General features: G+C 41.4%; 2 protein-coding genes across 17 annotated transcripts in view; both read right to left on the bottom strand.

Moving 5' to 3' along the window:
- Window positions 1-1,270: 1,270 nt before the first annotated feature.
- ly6pge (lymphocyte antigen 6 family member pge) lies at window positions 1,271-5,901 on the bottom strand. 2 transcript variants are annotated; one of them, XM_044213308.1, is made up of 3 exons: window positions 5,640-5,901; window positions 3,499-3,633; window positions 1,271-2,915 (listed from the first exon to the last, which is right to left on the bottom strand). In XM_044213308.1, the coding sequence occupies exons 1-3, from the start codon at window positions 5,698-5,700 to the stop codon at window positions 2,722-2,724; spliced, it is 390 nt and encodes a 129-aa protein (XP_044069243.1). In that variant the 5' UTR covers window positions 5,701-5,901; the 3' UTR covers window positions 1,271-2,721. The 2 variants fall into 2 exon arrangements, with proteins under 2 accessions (XP_044069243.1, XP_044069244.1); XM_044213309.1 differs by having other exon boundaries at window positions 3,517-3,633; window positions 5,640-5,898.
- Window positions 5,902-7,338: 1,437 nt separating this feature from the next.
- The window catches only part of tacc2 (transforming, acidic coiled-coil containing protein 2), a 53,041-nt gene continuing 43,499 nt past the window's right edge, over window positions 7,339-16,880 (bottom strand). For 6 of the 15 annotated variants that reach the window (XM_044213263.1, XM_044213261.1, XM_044213270.1 and 3 more), the window contains 14 exons: window positions 16,618-16,667; window positions 16,354-16,463; window positions 15,916-16,066; window positions 15,378-15,524; window positions 14,919-15,011; window positions 14,008-14,067; window positions 11,752-11,889; window positions 11,574-11,650; window positions 10,411-10,454; window positions 9,871-9,879; window positions 9,043-9,203; window positions 8,811-8,917; window positions 8,395-8,515; window positions 7,339-8,281 (listed from right to left, as the gene is read on the bottom strand). In XM_044213263.1, coding sequence (XP_044069198.1) covers window positions 8,216-8,281; window positions 8,395-8,515; window positions 8,811-8,917; window positions 9,043-9,203; window positions 9,871-9,879; window positions 10,411-10,454; window positions 11,574-11,650; window positions 11,752-11,889; window positions 14,008-14,067; window positions 14,919-15,011; window positions 15,378-15,524; window positions 15,916-16,066; window positions 16,354-16,463; window positions 16,618-16,667 — 1,334 coding nt within the window. In that variant the 3' untranslated portion in view covers window positions 7,339-8,215. The remainder of the gene's footprint in view (window positions 8,282-8,394; window positions 8,516-8,810; window positions 8,918-9,042; window positions 9,204-9,870; window positions 9,880-10,410; window positions 10,455-11,573; window positions 11,651-11,751; window positions 11,890-14,007; window positions 14,068-14,918; window positions 15,012-15,377; window positions 15,525-15,915; window positions 16,067-16,353; window positions 16,464-16,617; window positions 16,668-16,880) is intronic. The other 9 variants (XM_044213272.1, XM_044213277.1, XM_044213266.1 and 6 more) reach the window with 8 other exon arrangements.

The raw sequence follows: 16,880 nt of genomic DNA, 5'->3' as shown, positions 1-16,880 counted from the left end.
ACACCTCAGCAGCACCTTGACCCATCAGCCCTTCATTTTTATGCAAGCCTTCCCCTCCCACCCTAATTAAGGTGAAAGAAACCTTTCAAATAAAGTTAACGAGGGTTGACGTGGGGCCTCTCTCTCGGCTGTCTGTGGAAGTGAGCACCCCAGAGCAGGATCCAGCTGAACAGGTCTGGAGACTCACGGTTTGGGGTCAGTGTCTATCCTCCTCCAGGGCAGTCCGTTCACACTCTCACACCTGCCTGTCAAAGGAGAGAGCAGCAGGGTGTCACCAGAGAGAGCACAGAAAGAGAGAGTCAGTCAAAGCAAGAGGCAAAGGGAGAGAGTTTTCACATTTTTAAATAAAGTACAAACCCCAGCAGACAGCAATAAAACAGTACAATTATTATCATTATTGACTCAAGCCAATCTCAGCAGTACCCTTGAGGCGTGGTTGGTCAATATCAATTGCAACAGTCTTGTTGATTTGACTCCAAGTCAAAAGTGTGGCTAGACTGCCTCACAGCGGAGGCTGTGTGAACTACAAGAGCAGACAATACATAAACACTCAAACATGAATGCATAGGTATGGAGGCCATTTGTCCATCAGCAAACTCCGTAAATCACCGAAAGTTGAAGCAGAGCAGCCGGAGGACATCAGAGTGAAGACCAGAAAATATTCCCTCCTTAAAATATGATCGAGTTTCACCAAAATCAGTGAATAAAGTTATAAAAGTTGTGTGCTTTTGTACAGTAGGCTAATCAGTGAGGCCCGGTCCCCAGAAACACTCCGCTCCGGCGGCGTGTATTGTTTTTCCAAAATAATTCTTGTCTCATTTGTGGTCAAAATTCATCATATTCAGTGCCCCATGTCACTATTTTCCAAGCTACTGTAGTTGTCATATTTCGTGGGACCCACGTAAGTGTGGAGTAAGTTGGAAACAAGATAGACACGTACTGAGAATAGTGAGCTAGCTTATTAGCTGAAGACTCATTATTAGCCAGTCTCTTAAGAGAGCACAACAAAACACAAGTACAGCTGAGGCTGATAGGAATGTCATTAGTTTTGCAGGTATTGGGTCATAAACCAAAGTACTGGACAAATGCTACTTGAAAAGTCAGAGGATCACCAAGTTACTACAATTCATCCTGAGGGGGACAAAAAGGGGACACCAAATTTCATATTAATTCATCCAGAAGTTGCAGAGATATTTCAGCCTGGACCTAGAGCTATTCTGCCAGCATGGCTCAAAAAGATGAGGTGAAATAATTGCACACTGACCACTGACCGTTTTCAGCTTGTTTTAAGGAAAAACAATTTTTAGGACTGAAATAATTACATACACACAGAGGTGGTAACAAAAAGACTTATATTGGTGGTATTTACATTGAATTATGAATGTCAACATTTATATTATCTGGTCTGTACGTCCAGTATTTGCTATGTTGTGCCATTCAATAGTAGAACATATTTCCTTACAATAATATATACATTGGAGCAAGGATGGGCATCCCTAGTTTTTTTAGATTAAATTACATTAAAATTTTATTTTCATACATAATGAAGAATGTACATAAAATAAGTTAATGAATCCACAAAATATCTGAGTGTGCAGTTTTCTATAATAATATACTGTAACTCCTCACTTACACATTTTTAAAATAAATGTTAGCACTAAAACTGTATAAAGATACCAGCAGCTGCAGGTTATGTATTTAATGTACATCACACCAGAAAAGAACATGGTCTGTGAAAATGTAACATTTCCTAAAATGAGTTCCAAAACAATTACTGCAAAAGAAAAGTACACAATAAACAGTGTGGAGTGTATGTCACCAACTGGACATTTTCTTTCTTTATATACAATATATACAGTAGCCTATACTTATAGGCCATCCTCCGGTGAGGTGTGCTCAGACTCTGTTTATAAACTCAGTCATTCTTGAAGTGACTTCAAACGCAAAATGTGGATTAACCCCATCAGAGTAACACACATGGCCACGGGCATGTCAAAGGCTTATGTGGATTTGCAGTGTGTGAGAAGTGTTTTCTCACCACTTTCCAAAATATCTCACACAGCTCTCAGATGTGTGATTGACAGGTGGAAGTCTAATGACGTTGCGACACACCAGCTGATTGAACTCTTGGTGCCATATTTACCCACAGGAACATCTGCTGCAACACGAGCTACGCTGAAATACTTTGGCGTTCAGTTATGTGGGTAAGATGAATGCGGTCAAATGTAACTTGAAAGGTGATTTGTAAAAGCTCAAAGAGATGTTCCTATTATCCTGTAGTTTCACAAATTGTGTGCTAACATCAAACCAGGGTGGTAAAACTGATTAACTCAAACAGCGTCTCTTCTTTAATGTAGGAAGCAAATAATAAATTATTTCTCTCTTACTGTTATTTTAGCGTTTCCCATAGGATCCTCTAGTTATTGGCTTAGTGAAATCCATTGAAAGATGCATCTACTTGAGTACTGCTTAATGGATTCAATCCAATTTGATGCGTATAATCCACACAGTCATACTCTTCTATGTACAGTAACTCCATGATGTCTAAGCTTCTGTTTAGATAAATAAGGTCAATCAAAGCAGATGGGCAGTAAGTAGGACAGTAAGTAGTGTGAAATTAAGCAGGGTTATTTGGCATTTTTGGAGTAAATTAAAACAACAGTAGTTGGCATTTGTGTTGCAGATGGATGCTTATTGGCATGATGAAGTTGAGCCGTATGTCTACTTGAAAAAGCAGTCGAACAACAGAGGCAGAAACAGCAGCAGATAGTTGAGTCCCGGCAGCTGGGAGGCGAAGCTCGTCACATTGCAGTCGTCACCGTAGCAGCAGTGAACTCTTACACCTGGTGCTCTGTAGCCTTGGCTGTTGGCCTGACTGCAGAAAGACTTGTAGGAGCATGACTTCATCACCCCACCTGACAAACAGACAAATAGAAGTCAGTTACACTGGTAAATTTGATTAGACTTGTTCCACTCATAAAACTGCCCAGGCCGTAAAGCTTTAGTCTTGTTTTGTTTTTGTTTTTTTAACTTGTGTTATATTTTTACTTCTGCATTCCATACATGCAGTACAGTTTTGACATCATTACAATTTGCTGCATTGTCTTTACAACGTTTCCAGCTGGTACATCTACTATGTGTCATTTAAAGACAGGATGATGGTCTCTGCTGTTGCTCCGCTTTTTGATAATTAATAAGGTATATTTTATGTATAACAGGTTTAAATTAGTAAAGTGAGTTAACTTAATTTTGTGAGAGGAATTGTCTTGGTGCCATAAACACATGGTGTCCTAATTAATGATATTAATCAAGTGGGAGTAGCAAAGCTCTTCATTCCCTTAAAGACCCCTGCTGACTGGGATGTGTCTCCAGACAGCGTCCATTAAACACACACAAACACACACATCCTCACATACAGATACAAATAGAGTTTTATGTATCTTTCTTGCTGGTACAAAAAAAGGTAGAAAGAGAACTAGTAAAAGAAAGCTACTACACTGTTGCTGTTGGACTCACTGTCATGGCCCACCACCACAGCGCAGGCATCAGAGTAGCTGGGACAAGATTTGGAGCCTTGCCGGTTGCAGTCATCATTGTTGGAGCCCATACAGGTATAACATCGCAGAGCCTCACCTGAAGGATAAGGTATTTAAAAAATAGCATAATGTAATATTCAAATATCAGGAATAACTTAATTACGAACTTAATTTTGAATGAATGGAAGTCACATAAAACCATATAATTCCAAGATGAGAAATGATATAACAGCAAGTTAATGGCAGAGAAGCCATATAGAAATATTATCAAAACTGGCAAGGTTGCAACTGGAGCACATTTAAAGGGAAATACAGTACCAAGGTTTTTAAATGCCAGCCCTACGTTATTCTTAGACTGCCCTGATGACATTGCTTCAGTTGATGGGAACTGTTTATGATGCTAATGTAGGATTTTCTACCAAAAATCTCAGTTATGGTAAAAACAAAATGCCCTGTGTCCTATGTACTGACTTCTTTGGAGGCACAAAGATTACTTAATGCTGCTAATGTTACTGCTGCCATGTTTGAAAACACATATTTAGACATTGGCACAAGTGATTCTTAAGACGGCCAGCTGCAGCTGCTCTGGTATGGTAAAGACTACAGTACATTGTGGCATACTCGAGCTAACTCAGCCCCATTCATCATTTCGGTCCATTGTTAGTTAAGATCAAGCAGTGTCTACAAGGGCCTCAACTCTGGATATTTTTTATCCTTTATGAACACAGGATTTATGGGTTTGATGAGCATGTACACACACTGGCATGGTAAATTTACATCTGGGTGACTGATGTGTGACATTGTTCCACAGGCACAATGACAGTAAAGTGAAGACAGAGCGCTAAATATTCACTTCCTTCACACAAATCTTCCCAGAATCAAGCAAAGAATTAAACAAGTGCCCTCAGATTTAAAATCATATCTTTCCAACCTTTAGCTAAAGCTTCAGGAGCCCACTTCAACACATAAAACACTTAAATGTCTTTCTAACGCTCTCCAGAGGAAGGAGTGGTTATTTGAGAACTAGCTGACCTTTGAAATATCCCTTTAATGCTTCCTTTTGAAAAGCTCCATCCGTCTCCTAAATTCTAAAATGGCCCTTCAGAAACGGCCTTTAATGCTGCTTCCTAAGAGGATCAAATAGAACTGGACTTATAGGATTTTTTTTGTAGCAGTACATCTCTTGTCTTGGCTATCAAAATAACCTCCTTCAACCCCAGACTTTCATTATTCGGTTATGATGGCAGGGGGAAGGACAGAAAAGTTGCTCGGACACAGAAACCGTTGTTTCCATACAAGTAAACATCAGAGAGGTGAAATTTTCTGATCAAACTAGCAAACACAACTTAATGAGACAAAGTAATAAATTACTAAAATGTCAGACGTTCGGCCCTTTTTATGACAAAAGCACAACTTTAACAGTAAAACAATGAAAACAACAATTGTAAACCAAAGGCCTCGCTGGTCTCATTTCTCTGCTTCCTGTGTGCCCCTCTGTATGTTGACAAATGCCCCCTGCTGTTTGTAGTTGACCCCAATCTATCCCCACAGCACAGCCGCTCTACACACATGCTATAAATATTAGCCTCCAGGCCTATTAAGAGATTAGCTGCTGGGATTGCATGCTAGTTACAGAGGAGGGTGACAGACTGAACAGAAGCAAAACTCAGTAGAATTACCAGAGAAATTAACAGCAATTAGCCAACTTACAACAAACAAACATACAATAAAGTGTCATTATAAGGTCTGACTGTAAAATAGTCGTATTAGAGTTATAAAACATGCCAGGCAATTTTTGAAAAATAAAGATAAGCGTAGTGTTGTCATGTCCAACATTTCCTGTCCTGATGTCTGAAAGCAAAGCTTTTTTGACAGTTATTCACTCGACAGGTTCCTGCCTCTCAGGAAAAGACTGAAATGCAGAAAAACAACAAATGCAAATTATTCTTGGACGTTCAATAGAGGCAAGGGAGAAGAGCACCTGAAGGGAGACACCCACCAAGTCCCAATGGCAGGTGGAGTTAGAGGCAGAGATCTAAAGGGGGGAGAATAAGATGAAGACAGAAAAAGGAAGGTTATAAGAACTAAAAACCTGGTCCTTACTGTAGGTTGCTAGCAGGACCAGAGAAAGCAGGAGCAGCGGATAGTACTGGACAACTCTCATGGCGCTGGTGGTCCTCGGTCGTCCTGATCACACAATGAAAAGCAGGTTGTTTGCTCCTCAAGCCCCCTGAGCTTAATCTTAGCTATCAGATGAGCTAATATCCCCTCCTGCACTGACCAAGAGATTACCAGCCCCTCCACTGGGACCGACAGCTCTGGTGCCCACAGCTCTGTGTTGAGGGTGAAGTCACATACTAGGATTCGTCCTGTACCTCTCACCTTATCATTGTGCTCTAGCCACACCCATCCTGAGTCTTGTTCCTGTCCCCACCTGGTCCAGCCCTTACATAACCCTGCTGCACCAGGACTGATCACTACGAAACTGATCTCTAAACTTTAACTGGCGCTGTGCCCTACAGGTGTCCATTTAGGTTTCCTTCAGTGCCAGGTTAATTTGCCACAGGATGCTTGTTGTCCTGTGACGTGTGTTTGTTGTCCTGTGTAAATATATATTCAGCAACATGTTGTTGCTACTTATGTAGATATGCCATTATTCCATAGAAATCTACTTGATAAACGTCATTCTACATCACTTGGACATTTGGAAAGATTAACTCTGAAGTTACTAATACATTACAGTTCCAAGAATTGCAGTAAATCATATCAGGTTGGATGTCATCTCTCTCAATGACACTGCTATTCTAAATATATTGTGGTTGCTGCCAAGATACAATACTGCTGTATTTGTGAAAAAGTTAAATGAACATTGCAATCATCTAAAGCTTTGGTTCCTAACCTTATTTTTTGGTCTGACATACCCCCACAGCCCTGTCAGATGAAGTTAAGCACTCCTTCCGTGACACCACTCGTCATGTTTCTAAAAATGTTCTTTCAAATGGATTTCAAACTGGATGTTATTTATTTTTTTATTATTTATTATATAAAAGTGGAAATCCACTTTTGATCCTGGAATTGTTGGTGTTTACGTTTAGTCTGGAAGTTTGCATTCATATATACACTTCGAGTGGCAGAAACTTGATTTTCAACCATTTATCCATTACTTTCAGTGATCTATTTCAACCTCTGTGCTTGCTACTTTCTAGCTAGTTTTCAATTGCAACACTTGGTGTGAAGGCATGTCCTGTGCAGTTGTAGCATTGTAGCCGTTAGTTTATTGGTTATTTTGGCAATAAATATACTAAAGATCATCCTCAGCAATTTGTAATTCAATGTGTGTGTTTGTTTTCCTCCTTAACACAAATATGTGGATAAATATGTATATTTTACCAAATCATAATTTCAGTTTTTTCAAATTAGCATCTTTCCACATACCCCCTGGTAACTATAGAAGTATCCCCTGATTGGGAATCACTCAGAAAAGGATAAAATAAACCCCAAAATAGGTCTGTAATGCATCAGTGCATCATTTACACATAAGCAAGATCACCTGTGCTTGTGTATCTTGTTTCCTCAGACACTGACTTGGAACAGCACAACGTCAAATAATCATAATCACATCTCAACCCTGATTTATCATCGGTCATGCCAGGTCAACTAAACTCTTCCACAACATTTCAAACAAATGCAGAGAAAACCTTGAGGCACTTCACCATGATGTGTGGAATCTAACATGGCAGCCCTTCTGACTTTCAGTGGAAAAAAAATGTGATGTGGGGAAAGAACCAGAGTAAACCCAGTATGCTGTATTGCCATCTTTTATTGCACTTTGTAAGCAGATGCTGTACAGTAGCTGTGCAGAGAAGTTATTCCTCAGTGTGACACAATGACCATAGCAGGACTAGGACATATCCATCCAAAATTAAATTACTCCTGGTCACAACTGAATACAGTCACGATTAGTTTGCTTTATATCAAAATAAAATCCAAAATATAGTCCCACAATTTCATCGAGGAAGCTATGACAAGTATGACAAATATCTACAAGGTTACATGAGGGAAGCGGGCTGAGGATGACAGAATAACTATCAAAAATGAAGATGAGTCTTTTTCATACTTGGAATTTCCTACAGTATATACAAACATTAACATTACAGGTTCTTCTTTCTCTCTCACATGCAGTAAGCTATTGTGATAATTCTCTTTGTGGTGTATCAACATTTTATGAATGAATAAATGTCTGTTACTCTTTTTCAAAGTCTATCAACAGGAGTGGGTAAACAGTCTTCTCCCTCAGTGGCTGTCATGGCAACATCATTATAGATAATTTAACCCACAAACAATGCTCTCACGTTTCTCATTATCATACACACACTCACACACACAGACACACTCATTAGTGATATGATACATTTTCTAAAATTTAAACCGGACCCCTGATACAGTACGATAAAACTGACACATCAAAAATGTACAGAGTGACTAAGATGAAGCCAATCCTGTGGATCCTGTATACACAAAGTCAGTAGGAAATTTAACCCCAAGACCACTTTGGCCTTAGATGTCCATCAGTCCTTGGAAGATGATGGTAAATATTACTAATCCGCTTCATTTTCCAAGTTGTTTTTCCACAACCACTCCTCTTCTCTGTGAGATTTGGCCTGAGTGTGGTGTGGTCGCTAACTTTTCCCCATCTTGGCGATCAGCTCATCACAGATCTTTGTCAACTCCTCGATCTCTTTGTTCTGTAAAACAATTGTTCAAATTACAATTTATATACTTGTTCGCATGGATATTTTTTATCGATTTCATATCCTTTTACCCACCAGGACTCTGTTAGTGAGGAATTCTGACTGACCTTTTGCTCCAAAGTGCGCTCCAGAGAGTCCACCTTCATCTGCTCCTTCCTCAGACTGGCCTGGTAGGCGGCCTGCTCCTGCTTGGCCTTGGCCCGCACCTGAGCTATGTCTGAATTGGCCCTGGAAACACACAAGTGATACAATGAGAATCAATTCACCTCCCCATAAGCCCCATAAGCCTGGAAAGCACAACCTCACATTTGCAAAACCAATAGAGAATTAATCTTTAGAAATGTCAAATAGATGGAGTAGAAATGATCTATAGGAACAGCTAATTATATTGGCCTATATCCAAACATATTTAAGCTAGGCATTGGGTTATTGTGTAGTTAGCGTATTGTGGTGTTCTCCCTTTGAGGAAAATAACAGTCCTGGTGAAATAAACATGAGATAATGAGAGTATGTATAGACTCACTTATCTAGCTTCTCCTCTGCATGAATCTTCAGGGCTTGATAGCGCTGTTCCTCCTTACGGACCCTGGACAGATACTCCTGAGCGCATTTCTTCAGAACCTCTTCGTTCTGAACAGAGTGAAAAAAATATTTAATTACTTGCCATAAGCATTGTCAAGCTACATTTTAGATTACTTACAAGGCCAGTCATGCTGAAAAACACTCATTAGATGTGAATAATGTGTGTTAGTCACCTTGCGGAAGCCCTCCAGTACATCTTTCATCTTCTCATAACGTCGGAAGAGGTCAGCCAGAGACTTTTCCACGGAGTTGAGGTCGGCCAAGGCCTGGTCCTTCTCCACGATCAGCTGCTGGATGGTGTGGTGGGAGAGAGACTTCTCTTTCTGGTCATCCTCTGATGGACACACACAAATATACTCTCTTTTATATACACTCTATTTTTGCCAATATATCAAAATAGATTTGTGGGTTAATATGATTTAACAGCATTTTATACTACACTATATGAGTATATCTGATAAACCAGTGTAGCATGCATACAAAAACACTGAACAATGGGAAAATCAAAGAGACCTGTAAACAATAGAGACAGAGCTGGCAGCTGCTTTGCTTTAAGTGGCTTCTAGACCCTTCAGTATTAAATGACAAAGTTCCAACAGTATTTCAGCCCCCTCCCAGCTTTCCCTTTTATTTCCTGTCACAAGCTTGGATGACCAACCTGCTTATCTCACTAATGAATGACTTTTACAAGCACCGACAGTACAGAAGCAAATACATCTAATGTACATCTAAAAGGTTTTACATTTGTATAAAGTTGTACTTAGTATCAGCAACTGAGGGATAAAATAAAGGGCAGCAAAATAGAAAATGCCAAAAGATTCTTTTTACCCATTAAAAAAATATACAGTGTCTCAACATACAAGATGAAATGCAACAAAATGGACAAACAAATGTCACTGGATGAGATGTAGAAAGTGAGCACATCTGCTCCCCTCTCTGATGGACGGATGGAGAGATGTGAGCTGACACAAACAAGTGAAGGACAATTCCGCGTTACTCACCTGGCATGCCTGTCAGGGTTATCAAATAGTAAGGGGCAAAGATGGGAGCAGAACAGAAAAGAAGGGACTGTGTTAAGTCAAGCTGGGAGGCCAAGACACGTGAGAGAGCCGAGTGTGAGAGACAGATTGTTCCTTTTTTGTGACAGTGCTTTAAGGAATGAAATTAGGCAGCAGCGAAAATCTAATCTTCATGTGGCGAAGAAGATGTAGGTGAGAGCAGGAATAATGCAGAGAGTGAACCTGCAGCGGAATTTAATGAGTCCAAAGAAGCTGGACACGAGTGGGCAAAAGGTGAGCACTTCCCCCTTCCAATGACATCAGGATTCAGTTCATATCAATCAAACATGAAAGCAAGCACAGAGCAAAGCTAGCTTGTGTCGGAGGATAAAAATATACTTAACTCAAGTGCAGCAAAAAGTAGCGGCAGAGGTTGGAGAACAAAAGTAATTGGTTTAAAATAAAATTCACATGTCCAGTAACCTGTGACAAATGTTTGGGTTTTGTAAGCAACTGAAAACCCGTATTTAATATTGAACTCACCTATCATCTGTGCAATCGTCTTCTCATACTCAGCAACAATTCTCCTATGGAAGAGAAATCATAGATCATCAGTATATGGATGGGGTTATATGAGTATGACAAATTATTTGAAAGTATACATGCCTCTAAAACAATTTTATGTTATGCAATTCATATATTTGTCTCCACCTATGAAAATAGAGGTTTTGTTTACATGCCTCGCTGTTCATTAGCAAGATGTCTAAATAAAAACATATAGAAATTGGAATTGGGTGGATTTTAGTCAGATAGCTGTGGATCTGGCACTTCTGCCAAATTATTTGTGCTTTTAGTCTTAACTTTGATTTTGCAATCATTTACTTCATTTACAACAACTGATATTAAAATGCCTAAAAAATTAGCTATTTTGAGATATTTTGTTAGAATTTGGGTAAACGACAAACACACAGACACTGTTATCCAGTGTATAACTTTAGAAAATTGGCTTATTGAGTAATGGAAGAGTTTGAAGTGCCCTAGAAGTTCCCCCACACTCCAAGCCAAGGACCAGCTGGCCCAATAGGAAGCCTTGTTTTAGGAAAAACAGGTTTCCAGAGATAAGAGGATTGATTAGCCATGCCTTCCCCTTAGCCTCTTAGCCCCTCCTTATCCTGAGCCCAATCAGTCAAATGAAGTAAGCTCTGTCTTATCCACACTAACTGAGCTATAGCCAGCTGGACCAACAACCACCACCTGCTGACAGAGAACAAGGTTTTAGCACTGCATATCTCTATCTCCTTGAACCCCAATTAGCAGCCATTTGTCGGATATAGATTGAGCTTCTGTAGACGTACATATGAGTGTATTTAATCCCAATTTTGTGCTTTTGTCAGGCAGTTGTTGGTGTATAATCCAAATGACAGCAATTTAAAGCCCCTAACACATTTTCCCATGGATATCTAACTTTTGAACTCTAAAACATTGCATCTATTGTTCTATTCTCCACCACTAACACTTGTGCTGATAGTAAGATTCAGAAGGACATTTTTAACTGGCTCTCCACTCTGCACTTAACCATGGCTTTGGTTGACAGTTGAAGCGAGATGAACAAATTGACAGGTTAAATTGTTAAATTTAACAAAAACACAGAGAGGTCTTCCATGCTGTAGTGTATGGGTGGGACAACCCAAGGTGCTACTTCTTACCTCATCTCCACTACTTCCTGTCGGCTGTTTTCATACTTCCTCTGCCACTCCAGCACTTCTTTCTCCTTTGTCACAATCTAAGAGGGTGACAAAATCGTTAAGTAAAGTGTGAGATGTTGAATTGAATGATATACAGTATTTATGACTTGTAGAATAAAAAGAAAACTTTTTGGGGCACCTCCTCTCTTGCAATTCCCAGCGAGTGGTCCAGATCTCTGGGCAGGTGGGGACTCTCCCCTTCGATGTAGTTGGTGGTCCTGGTGTACAGCGAGTTCTTGGACACAGTACTCTCTACTGGAGATGACACGTCTCTGTGCTGCTTCCAGGCACCAAGGGAGAAGGAAAGGAAAGGAAACATAACCAGCTACAAACCGGACTCCAGATGGGACACCCTTACCCTCGAGCCCACACACACATTCTCATCAGGATTCCTAAACCAAACCGCAAGGCAGCAATAAACTATATCAAGATGTACCACACAGCAAAATCAATATGTAAATGAGCCAGGCTAGTGATGTTCCTGAAGACTTGGTCAGCCGCCACATGATTGGATGAAACAGTCATTCATTGCCACAGTATTAGCCAAGTGATTTGGCTGATGCTGCCCCCAGCTGAGTGGTCATGATCACCTGCTCATCGCAGTAGCTTAAATGTGATTGGGTCCAGGCAAGGCACAGGGGAAGGAGGGCAGCAGTTGATACAGCAAGGACTGCACTGTATACAGGAGAGGGAGTATAGGGTACTGGGCAGGATTGGAAATAGATGTCTAGAATCATAGTGTTTAATGTAACCTGTTTTAGCATTTGCCCAATTCTTTTACAATTACAAAGACTATGATGTGAGGTTAACCAGAAAATTCACAGGATTTATCATCAGAAAGAGTTTGACATTGGATATAGTGTTGAGGTGTACTGAGAGACACTACAAACCAAAGTATATACAGTATATGCATGTGCTCATGTGACCATTGCAACCTATGTCAATACTCAACCAACAACAACTCCTCACACAAAAGCTCATATCAAAATGCAAAAACAATCCTCATTTTTGTACCATTTTTGGTCCCCTAAAACTGCTCTGAAAGGGATTTAGTCATCCTTGGGAGAGCCGGATTACGGGAGGATTTGATTAAATGGTGGGGGCTCACAGGGAACTAGGAGACTGAGATCCACTAATATGTGGAAAAGAGAGTGAAGTGTTTGGTCTGGCTGGGGCAGTAATTCCATTATTCCACTGGGGGTAAAGACTGGTCAAGTTTAGGTAACCATGGACCTCTTTTGCTTTTAGTCAGGTACTGATTGGGCTTACCTTCCCAATTCAGTGAGGTTTAAAAATGTATCCTTACTGGGTGTACACTTGCTGCTGCTTTATATGTAATATAAAAACATGGCTGGATAAGCATGCTGTGTGAGGGGGATTTGCTGTAAGTATTTATACTTTGATGAAATGCAAGGCCCTTCTTTAGGACAGGGATTCGAGATTGGGTAAAAATGCAGAATGCCACTTTTGGGCCCTTTCCATTTCAATTTTTAATTGTGCTTTGGTGGTGCATGTTGCCAAACAAATTTGTATGAATGAAATTACCACAAAGTAACTGCCACACAAACAACCTGGGGCCTTTGTGGCCCCTGAGGGTCTTGGGCCCTGGGGCAGTTGCCTGCTTTGCCTGGTTGGTAATTCAGCCTTGTACAAAAAGCACCCTTACCAGATCATCCTGGATCACATGTCGAGTAAACTGCAAACATGTTAGCGTCGCTTGCAGGCAAAAATCACATAGACTTGAGGAAAAACTACTTAATGTGAACAAAAAAAGGGGGGCAAATAGAAGACACAAGTTGAAGCCACAATACAAACACAACGTCAAACAAAAAAATAACCCAGTAGTAGATGTATAAAGATACTAACTGCAGAAAACCCAACTTGGACACATTCACTCACAGGGACAAAGCACAGCTATGGTAGGCAGCAAATGTAGGGAGACCTTAAAAAAAGGTCTCAAGACTTCTGGACTTCTGGGGTCTACAGGAGTTTTATACAGTGCAGTCTGTAGGTATTTGGATAATTGTTTTGCCTCTGTGCTCCAGCGCTAGGAGGGTAAAGTGCTGAATTTTAGCTTTGATTTGAAGGCATTTACATCCAAATTGGGTAAACAGCATAGGAATTGTTGCCCTATTAATGCCCTGTACAGAATTTGGGAGTACTATGCATTAAAGAGCTGTGATTCCTACACTCTTAATTAACCAATGTAGATGTGAACGCCTTCAATCACCTTTATCGCTGAAAGTCAGCACTTTAACCTCATAGTTATTTCAAATCCAGTGTGCTGGTGCACTGAGCCAAAAACAATGAAAATGTGTTTATGATTAAATACTTGGACTGCACTGTAGTTGTATTAAGACGGGGACAGATCACAGGGGTATAATATTACTCTTACTTTGAGTAAGGGTGAACCGTTGATATTCCACCGCCGAGTGCTGGGTTTCTTGAGTCGAGACTGTAAAATGTGTGGGACAACAGCATGAGACATGGAAGGAAGGAGGACCGGGAAGTGCCTGCCCTGCTCGAACTCCAACGAGAGTTTTTCCACTGACCATAAAATATCATCAAGCAAAGCAAAAAATCTAACTTTTCCTTTTATATCCAGACACGTGCTGTTGCCCTCCAACCAGCAAAAATCCAGAGTTCTACCTAAAATTCCAACCAAACTGAAAACTGATACCTGATGTGTCTGTTTGTTAGTGCTGTTAGTTTGGGAAAAGGATCAAATCATAACACAAGAATGTGACTGGGATTTGGGGTGATGATAGCAAAGCATCAACAAATACATCTGGGAGAGTTATGTCCATATAACTCCTCAGCTGCTGCTATTAAGTCTAGTGTGAGACATTCCCAGTCACATTCATGCTCATGTAAGCCTCTTATGAACAGGCAACATGCATGTTGCCCAACATGCATAATAAAGGCAAGGGACTAAGAAGGCACAGCACTCTGTTCCTGAGGAGTCAACCTGGAAGAGCTCGCTGCTAGTCGGGGTGGGAGCTGGACGCATTAAGCCATGTTAGAGATTTCATATGTGGGGACTGAAGAGGACACAGGACTGTGGATGTAGTGGTGCAGCCACCATGTTGATAAGGCCATGAGTTCACAGTCACACTCAGAATGGTGTGTTTAGGGGGAGGGATAGGCAGGCTGAGACACACTCATGCACGCACACTACAGTCACGCGCACGTGCATTTTACACACACCTGCTTTTCCGTAATCACTCATTCAAGATGCATCTTTCTTCCTACACACACACACCCACACACACTAGCTTACAGCAGGTGCAGGACTTAACGCAGTACCTGGGGGGTTACAGTAGAGAGGGAGAGGCACTGAGAGATGTTTTTGGCTACCTGCAGAGCCTCTATCCTCAGGGCAGCAAGCACCAGCTCCTCCTGGGCCGCACACATGGTGGGTGGGGTGGGGTTGGGGGTGGATTGATGGGTTTTCGGGGGTAAGGGAGGGGGGTTGCGGCCCAAGGATGAGAGAGCATAGGGAAAACATATAGAAACTTGAGTTGAGCACACAGACTTGTGGCTGTCTACATTTCACACTCCATCAATCTATTTCACACAATAAGCTAAAACTTAAGAGGAGGGAAAAAATGGGAAAACGAACAGACAGGATGTAGTATGGTGACAAAATGGGAATAACGTTCGTACAAAAACACACACAATCACATGTCAGGGCCACAAATGGGCCACAAGAAGCTAGGCCTATAAGGTTTATCAACACGGGTCATGTGTGGTCTGTCAACACACCTGTAGTTTTTGGGCGAATGCAGTGGGGTTGGTCTCAGCCAGGTCAGGCTCCAGGTACTGCAGGGGGTCGTCACACTCAGACAGCCTGTCTAACAGGGGCATGGCCAGAGCTGGAGCAGGGACCTCCATGGGGCCCTGGCTAGGGGGCTACAGGGGCACCGGGAGGATTAGGCAGAGGGCAGGGAGGAGGGCAGGTGTCAGCATGGCAAAGCAAGCGCTGAGTGTTTGAGTGGCAGCATTGGAAGCTGAGTCACTGCGTTCAAGCTGGGGACCTAGTGTGGCAGACTGGCTATGTGTTATCAGTGACAAGGCTTTAATGAGAATCACTATGACTGATGGTGCTCATGTTGGAGGGCCTACAATAAAGCATGTGCAGCGTGGCACTCTCCCCCTTGTGACTAAACAATGACATGGTGTAAATGTTACAAAATCAAAACGGATTCTCCTTACATGACGGTGACAAGACACAGAAGTGACAGTGAATTTCTTTTTTTACAACATATGTGATAACTGCTCACTGAGTTTGAATCTGGCTCACCTGCTCATCCCTCTCTATGCTCTGTGTTCGGCTGAGTGCCTCGCTTTCTCTCTTCCTGCCCTTGTCCCCAGCAGAGCCTTCGGGACCAGGCCGGGAGCTCAGCACCGGTGTCTTACCCGCTGTTATCTGGGCCTCCATCTCCTCAAAACTCCTGCACAGAATGAGACAACGCAAGGAGAGAGAGGGACATGGCATGTAATGTACTGTAGTTGATGGTTGAGAGTGCTAATGAAAAACGTTGCCGTAGCAGCTGATCTGCATGCATTATGCAATCCAAATCATTGTGGTTTACAATTAGCAAACTAGATATACCAGTAAAGCACTAAAAATTGCACTGTAAGGCTTCCTATACAGTGAATATACAATGTATGAAATACTGCAAAGTAACTACACACACAAAAACATAGCGCAGTAGAGTAGTAGTAGAGTGTGTTGTACCCTGTGCAGGGGGAGCTGGGCTCAAATCCATGTGCACACATATTCTTGGTTAAGTTGTCAGATACTGAGTCCAACTTCAGGTACAAAGATGGCTTCTTCACAGACAGTGGCTGCAACACACACAAGAGACGCATAACGCATAAACTGTCCAAGTCTGAATTCTAATTTTGGCCAATATAACATATCACATATAAAACACACCAGTATAAATAAAGAAAGCAGTAAACATTGTGATAAATTCTTCAAATAACGTGAAATACTTACAGGTGAAGAGGAGCCAATCTTCTCCATGTACTCAATTTCATAGTCTTGCACTGACAAAGAAAGACAAAAGTTTTAGATGCAGAAGAAGAAATGAGGAGACATTTCAGCCAGTGTTGAGCTCTGGACTGATGGGATCAGAAGCTGAGGCAGGGCTGTCTGTCTGTTATTTCATGTCTGACCCAGATGGTTTGAGCCACACAGCCTCTGGGAAGGTCAGAGTTCAGTAGAGAACTGGGTCAGTATTTCACTGCCACAACAAAAAT

Source organism: Siniperca chuatsi, linkage group LG11 (genome assembly GCF_020085105.1).
Source record: "Siniperca chuatsi isolate FFG_IHB_CAS linkage group LG11, ASM2008510v1, whole genome shotgun sequence".
Taxonomy (NCBI): Eukaryota; Metazoa; Chordata; class Actinopteri; order Centrarchiformes; family Sinipercidae; genus Siniperca; species Siniperca chuatsi.
This window is presented reverse-complemented; position numbering and strand designations above follow the sequence as displayed.

Bases quoted from the DNA above. Each gene is read 5' to 3' on its own strand.
- ly6pge (XM_044213308.1), bottom strand. From the start codon at position 5,700: ATGAGAGTTGTCCAGTACTATCCGCTGCTCCTGCTTTCTCTGGTCCTG. The intron at 3,634-5,639 runs GTAAGGACCAGG...CTTATCCTTCAG, and splicing joins GGTCCTGCTAGCAACCTACA to GTGAGGCTCTGCGATGTTAT. The intron at 2,916-3,498 runs GTGTAGTAGCTT...TCTGTTTGTCAG, and splicing joins CAGTGAGTCCAACAGCAACA to GTGGGGTGATGAAGTCATGC.